Source organism: Nothobranchius furzeri, chromosome 15 (genome assembly GCF_043380555.1).
Source record: "Nothobranchius furzeri strain GRZ-AD chromosome 15, NfurGRZ-RIMD1, whole genome shotgun sequence".
Taxonomy (NCBI): domain Eukaryota; kingdom Metazoa; phylum Chordata; class Actinopteri; order Cyprinodontiformes; family Nothobranchiidae; genus Nothobranchius; species Nothobranchius furzeri.
The window spans coordinates 56112887-56135291 of record NC_091755.1 but is presented as its reverse complement, the minus strand read 5'-3'; the positions used below and the strand labels follow the sequence as shown (position 1 = coordinate 56135291).

Sequence of the window (22405 nt, the reverse complement as noted above, 5' to 3'; positions counted from 1 at the left end):
GCATTCCCGGCACCAGTTTCAGCCTTTCCACATCGTCACGCTCACCCTATTTTAGGAAGTCCCTCACAACAGTTGGGGCTTAACATTCCCGGTTTGGGTCGGTTAACGGCATCTAGCACGGTAGCGTGTTTTTGACTTGGTTTAACTTTTACTTTGCCAGCGCGCCGGCTCACTCCCTCACATTGCGTGCCTATAGCTTTCACGCTCACCTCGTCCAGTGTCTCCCTGGTCGATACCACCAATCCAGTCCCAGTCAGATGGCCACAGCTCAACCCGTTTCATCATCACCACTCATCACTCATGCTAGGTGATTCCAGAGCTCCCACGCTCTTCTACACCATCTGCAACCTCCTAACAGTAAGCCCGTTCCTTTTACTTTCTGGAATGTAGCCACGTCCTTGTTTCCCTTCGAGGCTCATGCCAGCGTTCCTAGATTAACTGCATGTTAGACGTCACCCATCGCTAGCACTTCCGCGCTTGGTTCTTGTCACACACTACACTCCTCCTCCTCACTACGTTGAGCCAAGGTGAGGAGTCCTGACATAGCTGACAGAGTAATAATAATTGTTTTCTGCTCTTATAACAAATACAATCTCTAAATGTGATGGGTTAAGCATGATGAAGTCACAATCCATCATTGATGGTGCTCACACACTGTGTGTGTGTGTGTGTGTGTGTGTGTGTGTGTGAGGCACACCAACCTTATCACTTGTGTAAGCTACTTTCATGAGCTTCAAATGTTTGAAAAAGTTTTCTCTTTCACACCGTGCACTATAGTGTGGTTGTTTAAGACTCTTATTGTGAAGGATAGTGGAAAGCTGTGCCAAATGTCCTTTGCTGTCTTGCCACTGCTATTGGACGTAATGGATGACGGAGTAATGCCTTTGTATTTAGTGGTTTACAGAGTATAAGCCCAGCCACTGAGCTAAAGCCCCTAAAGAGTCAACAACAAAAAACAAACAAAAAAAAAAAAAAAAAAAAAAAAACGGTGGCTCTTAATATGAATGAAGGCAACACAAGTGCACCACAGCAGCGCGGCAGAGCGGTCAGAGCATTTACAAAGTGTGGGTCAGAGGTGAGTAACTGTTGTCATTGAGACTTATGAAGGAGATAAATGTAATGTTTCAAGGATGCTGCGTTCAGGGCACACAAAGTCAGGATGTGACGATAGATAAGTGGCATTCGCTGTAGTTGATGAATCTTCTTAGTGCTTGAGAAATATAAAGGAGTGGTTTGTGACTTTCCCTTTTTCAGCACCAGAAACACAAGGTAGAGAGATGAAGTTGAAACAGGTTACGTGTGAGCTTATTGTGTCAATAAAATACAATTTAATTTTTCATAAATCTGTAATTGTGATATTTCTGTGGCTGAACCTTTAGGCTGCGCAAGGCTTCCTTATGAGAAGCAAAGGACGTGGTAACGCTCCTATTCAAATAACCCCACCTCCTGAGAATTCTAACCGAGCCAATGAGCGCTGAGCAGCGTACGTCACACACCACAACGCTCAGTTTCTCATAAACAATGAAGATGGCGTCTGAAGCAGAGTTCGCTGTAGCTCTTTCCTCTGTTCTACATGACTTGGACATGTCTTTAAACCACAATAAGAAGAAGCGCTAAAAGCTCAGTCGCCAGATGTCATCTTTGACTAGAGTAAAAAAGACTACAGCATCACACGACACAGTCATCATTTCCGCCTTTTTTCTGATTGGTTATTTTTGAGCTGGATAGTCCTGCTCCTCATGGTGCTCTCTGCCTCTGAGTATCCAGACTCATCCTCTGTGCAGGCCAGGCTAGCATATTACATGGGTACTGAGTCACCCAAAGACATCTGAAATAGTTTCTCATTTGACCTAACATTACCTCTATGTTTCCTAACCCAAACAGTTCTGAATTAGATTTATTTTTGTTTCTTTTTAGCATCACAGACATTGAAGCCCTGGTTCATATTGCCTCCATCTGCTGATTTACCATACCATACCATACCAAGTTTATTTGTATAGCACATTTAAACACGGCATGAGAGCCGACCAATGTGCTGAACAAAAACACACAATAAAAATAATCAAAAATAAAAACTAAATCCATTAAAATCAAGCAATTCAAATCAAAAAGAAAAGGAGAAAGAGAATAAGTTAGACTGAATTAAAAGCCAACGAATAAAAGTGAGTTTTTAAACGAGACCTAAAAAGCGAAAGAGAGGAAGAGAGATTTGATGCCTTCTGCTTGAACTCAGAAAAGTATTGATGTGAGGTTTAATCAAAGGTGTTGCTAATTCAATCAATATATCTTGTTCAGCGGGGGTAAATCATTGTCTTCCTTCTTCGGGTTGAACCAGACAAGAGTCAGATAAATCATAGCATTTAGAGGGCGACTGCTCTTGAAGAAACTTTGCAAAAGTGGCTGGAATGTTTTTCAAAGTGAATGACTTCATCTTTAAAAACAGTCTTTTTCCAGTTTACTTCATTTGGGGAATCTTTGAAAGTTTATTTGTGACTTACCATCTCTGCTTTGGATAATTTCAAAGCCGAAGACGTGTTTTCATTTAGTTGATAGCTTTAGTCACAAAGCACTTTGCTTATGAAGAATTTACATGTAACAATCTTTGTGAATTTTAACTTCAGAAAAACTAACATTTTATAAAGTCACTGAGATAAAGCAATGCAACTTACGGGTCCATTAGTAATCGGTTTACCACATTGCATCTCCTGCTCTCATCATTGGCTGAAAGTGTCAGGACTAGACTCGACAGCGGTGCACAAGTAACAGCTCAAATATAATTTGCATTCAGCCATTATAGAAAGAAAGCACATCTTTTAACTTTAAAGTTTTGTGTATCAAAGCATAATAAAAGGAACACATTCTAATATTCATCAGATCTGACTTCAAGTGTAGAAAAACATGCATCAGAACAAAGGCAGGTGGAAAAAGCTGTACGTGCTAAACTCTCCACCTTCACTGCTTCCACAGTAATTAAGAAAGAAAGTACCAGCCAGGTGTTGCTAATCAAATATATTGATTGTTTGATAAACAGCAGTGTTAGCACTGCTATAAAAGCAAGGGTTTCAGCAATTTGGCTGTCTGGATCAGGAAAATGTGTGTAAACACAACATTCAAACATCTGTAAAGACCCTTGAGAAACCACTGAAAGGTTTTAAAACCATTTCCAAACAACTTTAAAAAATCTGCGCAGAGAAAGAATATTCACAAGCAGAACACACTGAAACAGAAAACCTTTGACATAAAAAGTACCAGAACTCCTAGAAAGAGACAAAACAAGTATGTATTTTAAAGGGGCTTGTACACAACTGCATATTTAACCTACTTACAATAATATTCTCATGGCATAAAGGTGATGGACCAGTGTTAAAGAGACAAGGTGTAGTTTTAATATCTGGAAATATCCATCAAAATGCTGTTGAAATTGTTGATTCCCAGTTGTTGGAAAACTTGGCGACTTTGAAACATACTCATAAAAATTGGGTCCAAAATACATGCGGGCGGGTCTAAGGATGTTTTCTCAATGTCAAGGCACCAAGACATTGCCTTGCGAGGCCAGGCATCTTGCTTACAAGGACACTGTCCCTTCTTGGCCAAAGAAAATCGCTAAACAGAACAGACTTGCATCACGTGACCGCAGAGGTCATGTAACGTCATGTGACACGGGAAGTAACGTTATATTCTATACGTATAAGTTTCAACATAAATATATAACGAGCCTTTTACCTTTTAAATTGTGCATGTATTTTTCAAATTAAATATGTAAGATAGTTACTACCTGCTAGCCAACCATAGCTAACTGCTTTGGATATAAAAAACATTTCAGAAATCAGCCCAATAGCTATAATTAGTTGACTTACATTTAAACTTTAAATTTGCCCCCAAAGTAGCTGCCAGCTTCTGATCCGCCATCCTTTTGAAAATACCTTGCTGTATTCTGGGAAATTTTTGACCAAGACAAGGCTACAAGGCACCTCCTGTGTATTCTTGCTCAGCTAGCTAAATGGCTAACAGACAGAGAACAGACGCCTCGGTAGAACATGAACATTGAAACGCGCCTTGGCGACCTGGGTGGGAACAAGACATAAAGGCGAGGTTCCTTGGCATTGAGAAACCCTAAGTCTCTGAACGACACCATATTAGATGCCATGTTTCATTCTACAGGAGCCAGTGAGGACAAAATGCATTTACTGATTTGTAACAAATGGTTAAAAACTTTTGCCATTCACAAACTTTGTTGTTTTACACAATTACCTCTTCACTCGTTGCCAGTGATGAATGGGAGTCTGCTGTGCTTGTTATTTTGCTGGATTCCAGGGATTTTTGGCCCTAATGGCCATCTGTTGGTAAGGTCTTATTCGAACACAAAAATACAACTTGCTTGCAATGTTATAGACATGTACTGCCCCTATCGCCAGGGAAAATGCAAACTATCACTTTAATGCAAATACGTGTACACTGGAGTTCCCTAAGGTTTGGTGTTTGGCCCATTACTCTTAGGCAGTTAAGAGGTCGGATGAGATTTATTCAATTTTTCGATCACAAATTTTCTTTGAAATCTAGAATCAAACTACAAAATGTACTTCTTACAAACTTGTCAAAGATCAAGCTCTTTGTTATATTAGACATTTTTAAGTTTTATATGTTCTCAGCAGAGATTTTTGCTGTCAGACTGCAGATGTATGTGCAAAGCATTCTGTTTTCTGTAGATTGATGTATGTAAGTTTGAGTTTGGTCCTGTCTGAATGTTTGGACTGACTGCTTTTCCCTACAGCGCTTTGAGAAGACATTTTGAATGCCATATAAAGAGATTAATTTAACTTTTTATTTTTTTTTTTTAGACAGAAAAAATTGGAAAACATTGACTGGGAAAAGGTGCTATTATTTGAAACGTAGATCAATATAAGCCAAAAAAAAAAACACCCATGTGTATGAATTGTATGAATCTACACAAGGTCAAAGTTCAGCACGGAAATTTCTGATTATGTGACTATTATGTGGATTGATCCATTCTGACTTCCTCATCACAAAGATGGATAAGCAGGTCTGTCAGACTCACAACCTGGCAGGTGGGAGGGCAAAAGCAGGTTTTGTTTACACCCTGTTGGTTTCTTTTTCCCTTATATTATTTTGCAGGTGGAATACAAAGATTTGTGTTTTGTTATGTGAGCAGTGTGTGATTGCAGAGCATTCTGCCCATGTGTGCATTGACATGATCTGACAGGTCAATCAATATGGAGAAGACGCAACGTGCTGCAGGTCCAGTGACCTGCTGCGCTAAAAGAGAACAAGTAAGGGTCATTTGATCCCCTTTCTCCATCCTCCATGACTACATGAGCAGAATGCTGAGGTTAGATTCTATTTTATAGTTACCTTGTTTGTGAGAACTGCAGAATAAATGCTTTCTGAGGAAATGTCAGTAAAGTGGTTTTCTTGACATGTTGAAAAGTTAAGATTTTTTAGGAAAGTATCACTGTTGAAGGAAACTATTGCCGCTCTAATGTCAACAACAAAATGAGAAATATTACCTTATCAGATTTGACTTTTACCGGAAATGACACACTCATCGGCAACTTTATTAGATACACTTGTTAAATTGCTTAACTTTACCTGCAGTCACATGCAGTCAATCAGTCAATTCTATGGAAACAATTCAATGCATTAAGAAAGAGAACATGGAGAAGATTGGAGAACAAGGAGATTTAATTTAGTGTGAACATGGCATTGCAACACATTCTCACACCCAAGGCGTCAAAATATGACGCGTGTGACCAAGCCTCAATATATGACGATTCGGGATGCCCCAGCGCATCAGGAGACGACGATCAGGGACAAACTGGTGACGCAGCGTCCCAGAGCGTCGGTATCCGACGCTGGTGCTGAGATGGACGTTAGAACTACTTGTTAACTACTTAACCTTCACCTCACCCCAATTCTAACCTTAAGGTCACAGTTTATGGACCTTAAGGTTAGGATTGGGGTGAGGGGAAGGTTAAATTGTCGAATAATGTCCGTGTGACAGCGCGCGTCAAACAGTGACGCCAGCGGAGCCACGTGTCCCAGCGTGTCACTGATCGTCATCTCCTGACGCGCTGGGGCATCCCGAATCGTCATATAATGAGGCTTGGTCACACACGTCATATTTTGACGCCTTGGGTGTGAGAATGTGTTGGGCATTGTTGTTGATGCCAGACAGGCTGGTCTGAGGATTTTAGAACCTCTTGATCTACAGGGATTTTCGCCCACAACCATCTCTTGTGTTGACAGAGAATAGTTAAAAGACAAAACTATCCAGTGAGCAGCTCTGTGGGAGAAAATGACTCACTGAGATCAGAGCAGAATGGGCAGAAAGGCTTACTCAGTTTATCATTGGTTCCTACCTAGGTCCGCAGAACAACATCCCTAAACCACAACATATTGAATCTTGAGTCATTTGGACTCCAGCAGCAGAAGACCACACCAAGTGTCTCTCCTGTCCATTGACACAGGATCACCAGAACTGGACCAGAAGAGACTGGAAAAAGCTTTTCTGGTCTGATGAGTCTGGATTTCAGCTGCAACATTCAGAAGGTCAGGTGAGAAGCATGGATCCATCCCGCCTTGTTTCAATAATTCAGGCTGCTGCTGATGGTGTGATGGGGTGGTGGGTCTTGTCCCACTTTGGAACCCTTACCACCACCTAAGCCTGGTTTAAACACCACCGCCTACCTGAGTCTTGTTGTTAACCATGTCCCTCCTTTTATGACCACATGGACCCATCTTCTGATGGCTACTTCCAGCAAGATGATGCACCATGTCAACAGGTTTAGGCAGAGTTCCAACAGGATATTCACATCAAGGATGAGCAACCAACATGTTCCCAGCAAACATATCCGTTTTAGCCCACCATAGGTTTTTGTGGGCTGTGTCTGGGGTAATGTGGGCAGGGTGAGCTGACACGTATCCCAGAAAGATTCATGTGCATGGTTGCATGAATGGGCTAGATGTAGTTAAGTGCAACCCACAGATGAATCTTTCTAAGGCCCTGTCCACACGTAGCCGGGGATCTGCCAAAACGTAGATATTTTTTCTACGTTTTGGCCTTTCATCCACACGAAAACGGAGTTTTTTCACATGAAAACGGATCTTTTTAAAAACTCCGGCCAAAGTGAAGATCTGTGTTTTCTCAGTTTTGGGTGTCTGCGTGTGGACAGACAAAACCGGAGTTTTAAGGTCCGCAACGTCACTTTCCGCGACAAAAAAATGCTGACATCACGTGTGCAACCTATGTTTACATTAGCCGGCATCATGGAAGCCTTCAGAGCTGCGCTCTCACTACCCGATCCATCAATTGTCCAAGCGCTTTCTGTTTGTTTGTTTTTACAAGCAAAATTACTGCTCCTTGCGGAAGACCCATAGACTGTACATACTGTGGGAAGACCACAGACGAAGGACGAGGTTAAGAACGGGGGAAGTACTGCCGCCTACAGGTCTGGCATGTCCTTAACGTATTTATCCGGGTACGTGTGGACAGAGTTTGTTTTTAAAACGCGGTGGTGTGGATGCAAGTTTTTGGAGGGGCGGATATTCGTTTTCAAAAAACCCAGGCTACGTGTGGACTAGGCCTACATCTATCCCATGCGACGCCCTGGACCAGCCCATTGGATGTTTGCACATTTGCATTAACTTTGATTCTTTCTGTGGGCATCCAGCAGCAGGATATGCCCAAAAATTACTCACAGTGGTCCCATGAGTGTCAGCTCATGTGGGGAATCCAGGGGTTTGCTCAGTTCAGTCCCCCTTTGTGACATTTATGGGCACCCCACAGTGTTATGTGCCCAAAAAATATCCAGTGGCCCCATACGTGTCAGCCCACATGTATTCCCAATTTAATCTCAGAGTGATTTCTATGTGCCCCAAAATGACTCACACTGTGAGAGACTTTTAAAATTAAACTGGGAGGAGTGCTGGATTTATCATATGGGCAGACACCAACAAGGCCACTGTGGGTAGTTTTGGGGCACATACCACTATGGACTGCCCACAGAAATCCCCTTGATGGATTATGGATTAAGCCAAGCTACCAGGCCAACTCTAGGTGTTAAATCTCAAGGCCTTGGCACACGGCACAATACGGTGGGCTTGACCTCAGACCCCTCCTGCGAGAACACCCTTAGTCTGTGGAGAGATATTTAACCTTGTGCAACCTAGGCTTTTAATTCTGGTAAAATCACCTTTATTTTGCTGTAGGAAGACTCTTGCTGTATCAGAACACACTGCATGAGCTCATCTCACTCAGAACAGACTCTCGTCAGCTTTCCCTCCGATCAGGCGAATGCTGATGTAAACAGCCTGGGATGGAATGAAGCAACCAGTAAACTCACCTTTTGCTGTGCCAGAGAACAAAAAGGAGCCCCCCACAAATTGATTTCAATTCCTTCCCGAAGGAGGAAAAAGTTTATTCCACACACAAAAAGGAAAAAAAGGTAATCCAACACAGGAAAGAACAGCTTAGGCTAAATAGGAAAAGTTCTTATCAAAAAACCGATATAGCAGATCCGAGGAGAACAAGCTCTCTGTGTTTACACACACACACACACACACACACACACACACACACACACACACACACACACACACACACACACACACACACACACACACACACACACACACACACACACACACACACACACACACACACACACACAACACACACACTTTTAGACCCCGTAGCAAAACCAACCCCGATCAGAACCAACAAACTCTTTTTATCCCCCCCCCCACACACACACACACCTTCATGCATCATAATAATTTTTTTCTCATTCTTCTGAGCTAAACATGTAGAGCCTTGATAGAAAAAATTTGAGAGTGCACATTAAACTCACTGCACACAGCTTTTCGTTACTGTGATCTCCGGTCATGGTGAGGTTGCTTCTGCTGACTTGAGCCAACCATTTCCTGCTCTCTGCGTCTTTGGGGAAGCCATACATTCTGATTCCTCCCTCAGACCGATAGCTATATGCAGCACAGCCAACCATGGTAAGATCAACCTATGAAGGTAATATTGAAATACAGTTTTTGAACATTTAGAAATATTGAACAGAACCAAAAATATAGAGATGTAAAATGACATTTTAAATTTTTATCCAACCCTAAAATGAGTAATTTGAAATTTTAACCCACGGACACATTTTATTTTAATAATAATCAAAATAAAGTTATTCAAACGTTTCATTAGGTCTTGAGTACATTGCTCAAATTTATTGATTCAGCTTATTTGTGCATATATAATGACTAAACATGTTAGTAAATAATGTTGGTAAAATGCTTTAAACATGTTGTACAAGTTTGTATTCATTTTTTCACAAATAACACTTTTTTATCTACTGTGTTTGACCATACAGTTTTATTGAAAATTTCTTTTTAATTAGTTGCTATAGAAGCCAGATAAACTGGGTTATAGATGCATGTACTGTCTTCACATAAAAATGTAAAGTATTGATTGTAAAATGTATTCTACTGAACATAATAGATCATCATTCAAAGCATAAACAGCTACATATTTTCTTCAAGGTAAGCTGGAGCAGAATTCTAGCTTTCAATAAACCACTTCAAAATGGATATTATAACTCGAGCTTAGGGCTTCTTGTAGGACTTGAAGTTATTAAATGCTTATATTAGAGCAGTGGCTTGCATTACTACATCAAATTTATTGCTATAATATAGTAATGTATGTGGTCTAAATGTGTTCTACAGTGTGTTAGGACTGTCGTGTTCCTGTAATGTAGAACAGTCACGGGTATCTGTCTTCCTACAAATGCTCGGAAAAATATAAATAAGCTACTTTGTGAAGGAGTTGGGACATAACATATAATATAATATATAATATTATTCAATAATTACCACAAATCGCCAGGGCAAATGCGATTATATACAATTTTTGTGATTTGTCCCACCATACGCTGTTCAAACTGACTTACAGCGCTGGGATGTTCGGAACTGGGAGCTCCATGAACCACGTGACCGTGAGTCGGCGAGTTCAAAGAGTGTCGTAACTCTCTCTCTCTACAGCTCTGACAGAACCCTGCCCTCCTCTCCCAATGATTGGACAGGAATTCGAGAAACGTGATTGGTAGCTAAGACTCGTGCTCTCATTGGTTCCACCCAAGTTCCTCCCACCCAAGCTAGAATTGAGACAAAATTATTTGTAACACTGTAGATTTGAGGTTTGTACCCGTAGAATGAAATGTGTGTTTTGAGAGTTTTGATTTCAAACATGTACATTGATTTTTTTAATTAATTTTGGAAGTCTGCTAGGTAAAAACCGAACGTTTCATGTTTCTGAATGAATGTTTGTGGTTACAAAATGAGTAGTAAATGTACAAAATAAAAGTTTGATTTTACAAAATAAAAAATTAATGTACAAAATGAAAATTTCCCGTTACAAAACAAGGAATACATGTACAAATTAAGAATTACAAGTTAGAAAACTAGTTACAAGTTATGAATCCAAAGTTACATGTCACGAAACCAGGGGCGGCGTTAGGCCCGGCTACTTGGGCTCAAGCCCCAAATGTTTTGTGGAAAGCCCCGGATCTCAAACGTGGAAGTAACATGCAGTACCAAAGTCCAACAGAGAGGGAGCAGCTGGCAGTAGTTTGTATACAGCTTGCCTGAGCCTCCACCACTGAAGAAGAAGCCCTTCAGCAGCCGGCTTCTTCTACACTCTCTGCCTGAAACGCATGTGTGAAGATGGACATAAAGACGTTTTTTTAGACAAAAAGTACCGCGACAGAATCCCAGCTTTGATGAGACTGGTGTTGACTCAGGTTTGTGAGTCTTATTTGAAAATATTTGTTGTGCTGCTGGTTTGCCTAAAGTTAGCTGACTATCAGGTAAAGTTGTTGGAGAAAGAAAGGGAATATTTACTATCATCTCACACTAAACACCAACAGGAACAATACTCTGCCCTGAATATGCTTAATATGTAGCTTCAGATTAAAAATTATGTGGTACAAGACAAATATATATGATTTTGACTAGTGCGTGTGTGTGCGCGCATGCGTGCGTGTGTGTGTGTGTTAAGCCCGGGATCGTCTTCAGTCCTAAATCCGCCCCTGCATGAAACATGTTCCTAGTTACAGAACTTGGTACACGTTTCATTGAATATTGTCTCAATCCTAGCTCCATACTTTTTGTCAAGTGTGATCTTTGTGGTTTAACGCTTTTTTGCAAACTGTTGGATTCCACAAATTGGCTCACACCCATAAGGTCACTGTGGGTAGTTGTTGGGCAGACAGTACTGTGGGGTGCCCACAGAAATAAACACAGTTACCGCATAAATTGGGGGCACGTGAGGGCCTCACAATTTCTGACATTTCAAACTCAGTTTGTTTTTCTGTCTTTGCCTCACATCTGGTTCAACGAAGGAACGGGCAGCCTTAATTGTGCTGATCGTTGCAACTTATGTTTGCTCTTGGCTGGCTTGAAAACAAATTTTGAACATGAAACGTAACAAATCATAAACATATTAAAGTGCTGCATCAACAAGAACGTTGGAATCTTTAACCCTCTGGAGGCAGTCGTTGCTGATTTGCAACAGTTAAAACCTACCTAGCTAGTCACTCCACATAGGCATTTCATGAGCATTTTGTAAATCAGAAGTACCCCTGAAGGACTTAGTTGTTCGTCCTTTTATTAAAACGTATTTAGAGCCTGAGAGGGTTAATTCCCTTTTGATTTTCAACATATTATCATGGAGCAGCTTCCTGTAGCACATTGCTGTTATTTATTTATTTTTTGAGAACTACTGAAGCAATATAATTTACATATGAGGATCATACTTTTAAATTAAAGATGCCATTAAGAAGGGAAGCCTCAATCAGAAAAAGGCATTTCTGTTAATGATGAATGCTTGGACTGATAAAAACAACCTTCTATTTGAATTTCTTCTGCAGTATTTTACAGGAAAAACAACAATATGGTGAATAGCTAACAACATATGTTTTACAAAAATAATTAATGTGACTATTTTTTTACCATCAACATAAAAAGATTTCTGCTCCACATTAGGTGCTTTAAAAATAACACGAGGGAGATGAATTGTGCCGCTTGCAGGAGTCAGAAGGTGGTAAAAGGAAAGACGAGACAGATTTTTACAAGAAGGGGAAATTTTTATTTATAACACATGATGCTGACAGAGAATCTCCAGCTCAGCGTCCATTTTACAAGGTTGATCTGCAAGGCTGTGCATGTACTGTATGGTATTTCAGAAACCAAGATTGCAGTGGCACTATAAACACACGCTTGAAACAAGACTCTGTCCCAGTTTTTCTCCTTCATTTTTTAAAAAAATTGTACAAACAACAATATAAAATATTTGTGCTGTTGGCAATTTACAAAAAAACAAAAGTCTTTTGACATTGTAACTGCAATTATTTTTTCAGCTTTTTTGTCATTTCTTCTCTTTTTTTTGTCCTTTAAAACTATGCAAGCTCCTCAAAACCCCCTGGTCTGGACTCCGGCCGCCGTCATGCAGGCTGCACTTTTATTGGACATGTGGTATGTTTGCTGTTATACACCTCACCTGCTGATTATAAAAAGACACATGCAAAAAGCTCCAATTGTACAGTTACATTTCGCCTAACATGGTCTGTTCAGCTTCAAGCTAATTTTACATTATGTACATTTGGACTTGATTAGTAGGAGTACTGATATGAAAGTCTGCTGTCCACTTTTAGGAATCTGGCCACAAACGTTTGGCATCTTTTGTCATTTCTTGTCACATGTGTGTCCAGAATGTCCAGAAAGGATCCAAATGTCCTGCAGAACTCGGCTTTGAACTACGGCAGTGCAGCTTTATTCCTAAAATCTCCTCACTTTAAGAATGTTCGTACATCAAATGAGGCCAAGTGGGCAACAAGAAATCTGCCTTCGTTTACGCTCAGAAATTGAATTTCAACAAGGTCAGGTTCTCCTGACTGCGCTGCAGCCAAGTGTAACTGTGTCTAAAAACATTCAGCATCACAATGGCATTGTGTCACATGTGTATGTATGACACAGTAATAAAGGTCAGTTGCCTTGAGTAGAGTGTGTGAAACTGATCTGAATGTCTGGTCACAGAACAGGAGTGCTCGCCGAAGCGTTTCTGTGGACGGGGCGGCCGTTGGTGATGCTGCAGCTCTAAAACACTGTTAAATGGGCTCATTTCTTATAGAACACTCACTTATATACAGTAAGGCCTAGAGGAGTGAGTATTAACATCTGTACAGGTTGTTTTGGAGTGGAACCCTCTCGCCAGGATGAAGCAGTGAAAGTATGGCTGTTAGCCCATACAGAGTCATACAAATTCTAATAAATGCACATGGCTTTTAGTGAAATTTCATTTGCCAGGTTTTCATCTGAAACAAAACTACAGTGGAAAAAAAAAGACAGATGTCACCACATGTATAAAAATCTTCTGTGTATACAACAGTTATATGTCAGAAATAACCACATATAGCAGAAACGAACAGCTGTGTTTATTTTGTGTGTGTTCTGCAGGCTGATGAAGAGCTAAAGTTGCAGTGAGCTCTGAAAACATTTGTTCTGATAAACCCCGATTTTAGTTTCAACAGTGCAGAAAACAGGGTATGCTCAATTTACCCGAAACACCCTGTCGACCTTTTTATTTACAGTGGGTTGTTGCATTCACTGCTTGTGTTCAAAGCACTCTTTATTTAATCTTCCCATTAACGTTATCAGAAATGCGGCCCTTTCATTTATTCTGAATAGTCAATAATTGTTTTTTTGTTGTTGTATATATTTAGAAGAGTGGTTTCTAAGTTTGAGATAGTGACTCCTCTCTGGGTCACAAAACTCTAAACTGAAACTTGAAGTAATCTAAATAAACCAAACCCATTAAATACAATTAAAATACAGAATTCTTCATAGCAAATTCTCATCATTTTAGAAAAAATAAAAACAATTTACACATGTTTGTATCATTTTTACAATGCACCTTGACAATCTTTTATTGCCACTGTGTTCTTGTTTATTTATTTGTAAAATTCAACCAGCTTCATTCAGGTCAAGAGTTTTTACCATTGTTATTTTATGAGGTGATATGGAAAGAACAAAAAGGCCGAGGGGAGTTTATGTTTGCAGATATTTGTTATCTTTAGAGATATTAATTAAAGCTGCACAAAAAAGTCATAATTTTCTCTAACATCTCTGAAAACATCTTGATAATTATAGAAACTTTCAGATACCTGCCTGAAACAGACCAAACAAGGTCCTTGGTCAGTGAGCCCCAGGGCAGCTGTGGCTACATTGTAGCTCATCACCATTAGCTTGTGAATGGATGAATGATTCACTGTAATGTAAAGCTCTTTGGAGTCTTCTGACTCTGAAAGGCGCTTTAAAAGTGTGGATCTTTTATCTTTAATAACGTGACGGGGACGAGCGCTAAAGTTGGAATATCAAATGTTTGGAGAAAAACAATTTTACCCTAAAATGAGTGACGCAACAGGGATGGGCACAAATTCTCTACAGTGTGTGTGTGTGTCACACCATCGGTGCTACTTATAACCTCTTGTCATATTTCTGTGACATATCACTAAAGTCACAGGTGTGGTTTTAATTACTACTGGTGGAAAAAAACGATATAACTATTTTTACTGATCCAAATAACCCTCGTACGTTCAGGAACATTCTCAACACATTTTTCTTGTCAGCCATAGTATTTAATGACGAGCCTCATCAAGTGCAAACGCAAAGAGATCAAAACAAACACAGCTGCTACAACCACAAGGTACAAAGACACAATGCATTTCTTCGCTAAGACAGTGTCATGATGCATCTCCGATTTCAGCAGGCACATTCACTTTGACCGTGGCCTATCGCAGCACAGCTCTGCCCGACTCCGACACCTAACAGTTTGTCCGTAACTTACAGACACACCGTAGACCTACAGCACGTCTAAATAAAGCCTTCTGTCTTTAGCCCGGTATCAGCTCCTGTGAAACCAGCGCCAGCGTCTCCCACAGCTATCACAGCCCCGCCAGACGGGAGGAATGGCAAGGGAGGACTGAATTAAAGGGTCAGGGGTCACATGGGGGCTTGTAAGCCCAGATAATGGAAACCAATCCTGAGTTAGCAGGGGTCTGCTAAAATATGCACCACTGAAGGCACTTTTTTTTAAAACAACAGTGCTTCTGTTCTAAGTACTTCAAGTTCAGAAAAGACTAACCCAGGACCCTCCATGGTGGATGGACCTTCGTATCTGTCATCGTATCTTTTTATAATCTTTATGCACTTTTGTCTCGGACAGAGCAACCTAAAGCTTCTTCATAGAGGCAGGCGGGGGGGCTAGCAGCAAGGGAAAGTGACAACCGTCAGGAGTAAAATTTAGTTTGAGTTTAAACCATAGTGAGGACTAAAGAGATAGAAATAAAACTTAAATAAAGGCTGAATTCATCATAAAAAGCCTAAGTGAAACCAAAGCATGAGTTGGAGAATACAGACTATGAAAAGCTTGCAAACCAGGGATCCCATTGCAGTCTTAGAGCAGGAGCCAGTGGAAACTGGCTCGTGGCACTGGTCCTCTGTGGTGGGTTACTGGATTGGTCGATTGGTCAGAGTGAACAGTTAAGGGGTGTTCAAGGAGGTTGTAATAGCCCCATGTGTTGTTAGGGACAGAGCATGGCAGCCAGCTGACGGGACGAAGGGGTGTGTGTGAGCGTGTGAGACAGGGAGGCTTTAATCATCATCCCCGCCTCCGTACATGTCAGCCAGCTTCTTGAAGCGGGGCCCCCAGTCATTGAGGTAGTCATAGTCCTGGTCCCCCGTGCTGGTGGAGTTCAGGGAGCTGACGGAGCCGGCGGTGGAGCCGCTGCCCTCGTAGTCAAACACCAGCAGGGAGTCATATGGTGGAGCTGTAGGGTCATTGTCTGCAGCTCGCAGCCCCTAAAGAGAATCCAAAGGTACAAGTGAGTCATTCATTCTCTCTCAGCACCCACCTTCTCCTGCTCAGGGATCTATGGAGTAGAGCCTATCCCAGGTGTCACAGGATCTGAGGTGGAACAAGCTGGAAGTCCATCACAGGACTCACACAGAGACACATAACAAAGCATGCTTTCATTTATGAAAGATGGGAGCCAGGAGCAAACCCAGAACACCCAGCAGGGATTAGACTGGAGAGCTATTTTCTGCCTTTTGCATATGTATTTCTGAGTTTCCCTTTCAGGCTGCAAAATGTGGAGAAAGGAACATCCCAAAAGCATCAAGTGAATCGTTCAAGATGCTCAGTGGCCAACGTGCTGGCGATTGTGCCATCATTTCATGCCACGAGTATGCTTTCATTCAGCTTGAGCTTGACACGGTTTTGGAAATTTCTGCTAGGAGGAAGCAGTGCCGAGAACGGAAAGCACTTTGTAGAAGAGGGAGGATTTCTCCTCTTGTATTAATTAATTTGGAATGCTGGCAGATGAGATTATTAGAAGACGGCGACTGCCAAGGCATATTAAAAAGATGAACCTGAGACCCATAATGAGAAGGACTCATGCAGAACCAGCGCCACCAACTCTCTCTGTAAACCTTTGGTATTTTTCATGTGTGTCTATTGAAAATGACAAGGAGACTTTTACAAAGTAAAAATAGTTCAGTAAAATTTTTAAAAGCATGCAGAAAAAAATGCATTAAATGCTGCAAGCTGCTGTGGTGGCTCTTTCTTTAAAATATAACAAATATTTTTGTTATGAAAGATTGTTTCAAATAAATAATTCAGTACAACATTTTTGTAAAAATGATAAATTGGGGTCATTGACTTGGGGGCAGGAGGGAGGATCACACCTTGATAATCTGAGATAAATCCTGAGAAACACAGAAGTCTGAAAATTCTCAGCCCCCGAGGATGCAGTGAGTGGCAAAAACACCATGTGTTTGCAGTGTTTGTGTTTAACTTGGCTGCTGGAGCGAGATCAGGTGAATCTGTGTGTGTGTGTGTGTGTGTGTGTGTGTGTGTGTGTGTGTGTGTGTGTGTGTGTGTGTGTGTGTGTGTGTGTGTGTGTGTGACAGACAGAAAAAGTTAAGGCTGGATGGATCAAAGCTGAACAGCTGCCAACACCTCTCGAGTGTGAACGCGTTGTCACGAGTCTGTCAATCAGCATTTTCTCGCATCAGTGTGCCAGCGATGAAGTTGGCTGTGTGTGACAGTTCATGCTTGTGTGTGAGGGGAGGGGGAAGTGACAGCATGGCTGTAAAGTAAAACACTACATCACCTTTGCCTTCATATTCATGAAAAAAATAATAAAAAGTCGTATTAAACGTTTACAAATTCACCTCGTGGATGAAGTCCCCGATGTCTCCAGGGTGGGGCACAACAGGTCTGATGGGATACTGTGATTCTGGGATGATGGGACGCTCATCCACTCTGCGTATGCCGGGCGGTTTGCTCATGATGTGTTCTAAAGAGTCTGGCTGCTGGAGCTGGCTCAGATCGTAGTCCTGCATATTCACAGGGGGTACAGGCATGTGAGCAGGGCAAGAGTGAACATGAACATATGTGTGTTTGGAGATCTCACCTGGTCCTCCTCACCACCTCCCTCTTCATCATATTTAAGGATGTTGTCCCTGACATCGTCTTCAGGGTCGATGAGCAGCTGCTTCGTCTGCCTCTCCTTCTCTCTGCGCTTGATCCACACCACGAACAGCAGCACCATGCCTGCAACAGCACACACGGAGGTTTGAAAGCTTTAGATTTTTCTGCAACAGCAGAGAATACCAAACGATGCGGGCCGACTAGTACTGTACTCAAGACAAGGTCTTCACCAGAACTAGAAAGTAAAAAAACGAAGTAAACAAGGAGAAAGCTGATTTATTTTGGAACAAGTTCAATTACTGCACAAATTTAAGTTGTACTTTCTAATGTTTAGCTCATCTCAAAACAGTTTCAACATGAAACGAGTAAAAACTTTAGATGGCACTACTGGTTAAGAAATGTTACACAAAAATATCGTAATAAAATAGAAGTTCTTCTAGAAGACTGTGAAATGCAATAAGACATTTTGCTATCATTAGAAATCTGAAAAAAATCTAATTAAGAAAACGCAATATTTGACTGAGGACGAAAGACACGGAAGTGAAGAAATTCCAACTAGCATTAAGAAAGGTGCCTAATGCTAGCTGATGTCCTGTTTCGAGCCAATTCATTATGATTTTTACTGTTTTGTGCAAATTTCACTTTTTTAGAATTGAACCTATTATGGAAATTTGTGATTGTTTTGTTTAGATCTGTCACATCCTAGTAAGTCAGTATGTATATGTTTGCTTTGGTGGTTTTCACACCAGTCAGAAGTCAAGCTGTGCCTTCGAATGACTGAATTGGCTTACCTGTGAGTGATCTGTGGTTAATATGAGTAAGTTTTACTCAGGTGGATGCTTACTTGGCCCGCCCGCCCATCCATCCATCCATCCATCCATCCATCCATCCATTTTCATCCATCCATCCATTTTCATCTGTCCATTTTCATCCATCCATCCATTTTCATCCGCTTATCCGGAGTCAGGTCGCGAGGGCAGTAGCCTAAGGCGAGAGACCCAGACTTCCCTCTCCCTAGCCACTTGGGCCAGCTCCTCCGGGGGAATCCCAAGGCGTTCCCTGGCAAGGTGAGAGACATAGTCCCTCCACCGTGTCCTGGGTCTACCTTTAGGTCTCCTCCCGGTTGGACGTGCCCAGAAACCCTCACCAGGAAGGCATCCAGGATGCATCCTGACCAGATGCCCGAGCCACCTCAACTGGCTCCTCTCGATGTGGAGGAGCAGCGGGTCTACTCCGAGCCCTTCCCGGATGACCGAGCTTCTCACCCTACCTCTAAGGGAGAGCCCAGCCACTCTTCGGAGAAAACTCATTTTGGCCGCTTGTATCCGTGACCTCGTTCTTTCGGTCACTACCCAAAGCTCATGACCATAGGTGAGGGTGGGAACGTAGATCGACCGGTAAGTCGAATGCTTCGCCTTCTGACTCAGCTCTGTCTTCACCACGACAGACCGGTACAACGCCCGCATCACTGCAAATGCAGCACCAATCTGCCTATCGATCTTGCGCTCCAGTTTTCCCTCACTCGTGAACAAGACCCCAAGATACTTAAACTCCTCCACTTGGGGCAGGACCTCATCCCTGACCCGGAGAAGACATTCTACCCTTTTCCGAATCAAGACCATGGTCTCAGATTTAGAGGAGCTGATTCTCATCCCAGCTGCTTCCCACTCGGCTGCGAACTGCTCCAGCGAAAGCTGAAGATCACATTCTGATGAAGCTAACAGGACCACATCATCTGCAAAAAGCAGAGACCTGATTCTCAGGCCACCAAAACGGATGCCCTCCACACCTTGGCTGCACCTAGAAATCCTGTCCATAAAGGTTATGAACAGAATCAGTGACAAAGGGCAGCCTTGGCGGAGTCCAACTCTCACTGGGAATGAGCCCGACTTACTGCAGGCAATGCGGACCAAGCTCTGACACCGGTCATACAGGGACCTAACAGCCCGTATCAGAGGGCCTGGTACCCCATACTCCCCGAGTACCCCCCACAGGACCCCCCGAGGGATGCGGCCAAACACCTTCTCCAAATCCACAAAACACATGTAGACTGGTTGGGCAAATTCCCACGCACCCTCCAGGATCCCCCAATGGGTATAGAGCTGGTCCAGTGTTCCACAGCCAGGACGAAAACCACATTGCTCCTCCTGAATCTGAGGTTCAACAATCCGATGGACCCTCCTCTCCAGAACTCCTGAATAGACCTTTCAAGGAAGGCTCAGGAGTGTGACCCCACTGTAGTTGGCACACACCCTGTCCACCACGCCCCCCTTTTTAAATAAGGGGACCACCACCCCAGTCTGCCAGTCCAGTGGGACTGCCCCGATGTCCACGCGATATTGCAGAGCCGCGTCAGCCAACGCAGCCCCACAACATCCAGAGCCTTAAGGAGCTCCGGGCAGATCTCATCCACTCCTGGAGCCTTGCCACAGAGGAGCTTTTTAACCACCTCAGTGACCTCAGCACCAGAGATTTGAGAGGCCAACCCAAAGTGCCCAAACTCTGCTTCCTCACTGGAAGACATGTCGGTGGCATTGAGGAGGTCTTCGAAGTATTCTGCCCACCGATCTACAACGTCCTGAGTAGAGGTCAGCAGCACACCATCCCCACTATAGATAGTGTTAGTACCGCACTGCTTCCCTCCCCCGAGGTGCTGGATGGTGGACCAGAATCTTCTCGAAGCCGTACGGTAGTCTTGCTCCATGGTCTCACAGAACTCCTCCCATGCCCGGGGTTTGGCCTTGGCGACCACCTGAGCCCGTTCCACTTGGACTGCCGGTACCCGTCAGCTGCCTCTGGAGTCCCACAGGCCAAAAAGACCTGATAGGACTCTTTCCCCAGCTTGACAGCATCCCTAACCACCGGTGTCCACCAGCAGGTTAGGGGGTTGCCACCACGACAGGCACCGACGATCCTGTGACCACAGCTCCGGTCGGCCGCCTCAACAATGGAGGCACGGAACAGGGTCCATTCAGACTCAATGTCCCCCGCCACACCCGGAACATTTTGGAAGTTCTGTCGGAGGTGGTAATTGAAGCTCCTTCTGACAGGAGACTCTGCCAAACGTTCCTAGCAGACCCTCGTGATACGTTTGGGCCTGCCTGGTCTGTCCAGCATCCTCCCCCACCATCTGAGCCAGTTTTCTTACTTGGTGTTTGATAAATATAATGATGATACTTATCTGGTTTATTTAATGTGAAAGGTTTGATAGGAAAAGTGTCCTTTATTGTCCTGGGGGTTTAAATTCTATATGGTCAGGTGTACAGGTCGAACAATCAGTAAGAAAGGTAGCTTGTGGCTGTCCCACAAGTTGCTACATGATGCTAAATAATCATAATCTGATAACAAACCATGTGTTTGCATTCATAGTGGGTGCTACAGGAGATTTTGTCGGAGAGTTCATGTAATTTTTTTTTGTCATAATCCTCCTCCATTATTTAGGATGACTGTAATCCAGGGCAGGATCCATCCAGAAGTGTTGGATGGGTGAAAAGCTCCTGGTCCAACTGCTACTTAGTGCATGATGCAGGCATGCAGGACTGGACGATCATCTGACTGCATAGCCTGGCCTGCCAGACTCGTCCTTTGTTTAATTCTGCACAGAGAATGAGTCTGGTAACTCACAGGCAGAGAGGCACTTGAGGGGCGGGACTAGGCAGCTCAAAATGTCCAATCAGAAAAAAAGACGGAAATCCCAACTGTACCGCGTGACGCGGTAGATTTCCAGTTGTAGTAAAAAAATAACGTCTGGCAACAGCGCAGACATCTTTTATTTTTTTTAGAAGAAATGCTTTTAATGTTTCTACTTGTGGCTGTAAAGAAATTTGAGTCATTTAGAACAGAGGAAAGAGCCGCTGTCTTCGTTGTTTATGAGAAACTGAGCGCCGCCTTGTGTGACGTCCGCGACGCTGTAGTTTTTTTTAGCTGTAGTAAAAAGGGAGTCTGGCGACAGCGCAAACATCTTTGTTTAGAAGAAATGCTTTTAGCACTTCTGCTTGTTGTGGTTTTAAAGACATGTTCAAATCATTTAGAACAAAGGAAAGAGCCGCAGTGAACTCCACTTCAGTCACTATGTTTATGACAAACTCGGCGTTGTGGTGTGAGACGTATGATACTCAGCGCTGATTGGCTCGGTTAGAATTCTCACAGGGTGGGGTTGTTTGAATAGGAGAGTTCCCAGACTCTTTCTCTGTGCAGAATTAAACAAAGGAGGGGTCTGGCAGGCCATGCTACTGACTGCATGGACCATCAACTACCTCACTAACAGGCAACAGTAGGTGAGGTTGCACAACTGTTCCTCTGAGGTGGTTGTGTACAGAACGGGAGCTCTGCCTGGAACGGTGATCTCACCCTTTCTCCACCTTTTCTACCGCATACTTCACCTACAACAATAGCAACAGTCGCCTCCTGAAGTTCTCTGACAACTTGGCCATTGTCGGCTGCGCGTCTGAGGGGAATGACCAGGAGTACAGGTCAGTCATCATGGACTTTGTTGACTGGTGTAAGCGTAACCAATTTCACTTGAACACCAGTAAAACAAAGGGAATGGTGAGAAACACTCCTCCTCACACCCAAAAACATCCAAACATTATTTAAGATCCTGCGTGTTCACCTCAACAGTAAACTGAACTCGTCCAACAACACAGATGCTCATGAAAAGGGTCAAAGTTGCCTCCATCTCCTGGGGAGGCTGAGGTACTTCAAAGTGAATTCCCATCTGCTAAAATCCTTTTATTACTCTGCTGTGGTTTGCTGGGGTACGGGCAGCTCTGACCAAGACAGAAAGAGACTGAACAGGCTAGTTAAAACAGCTATCTCGGTTCTGGGCTGAGTGATTAACAGGCT

The 22405-nt window shown here is 42.8% G+C and overlaps 1 protein-coding gene across 2 annotated transcripts in view; it reads right to left on the bottom strand.

Annotated features, from left to right (window-relative positions):
- Window positions 1-12134: 12134 nt before the first annotated feature.
- LOC107391180 (cadherin-4) overlaps window positions 12135-22405 on the bottom strand; it is a 345981-nt gene continuing 335710 nt past the window's right edge. For both annotated transcript variants that reach the window (XM_054746084.2, XM_070545026.1), the window contains 3 exons: window positions 17544-17683; window positions 17302-17466; window positions 12135-15927 (listed from right to left, as the gene is read on the bottom strand). In XM_054746084.2, the coding sequence (XP_054602059.2) occupies window positions 15721-15927; window positions 17302-17466; window positions 17544-17683 (512 nt within the window). In that variant the 3' untranslated portion in view covers window positions 12135-15720. The remainder of the gene's footprint in view (window positions 15928-17301; window positions 17467-17543; window positions 17684-22405) is intronic.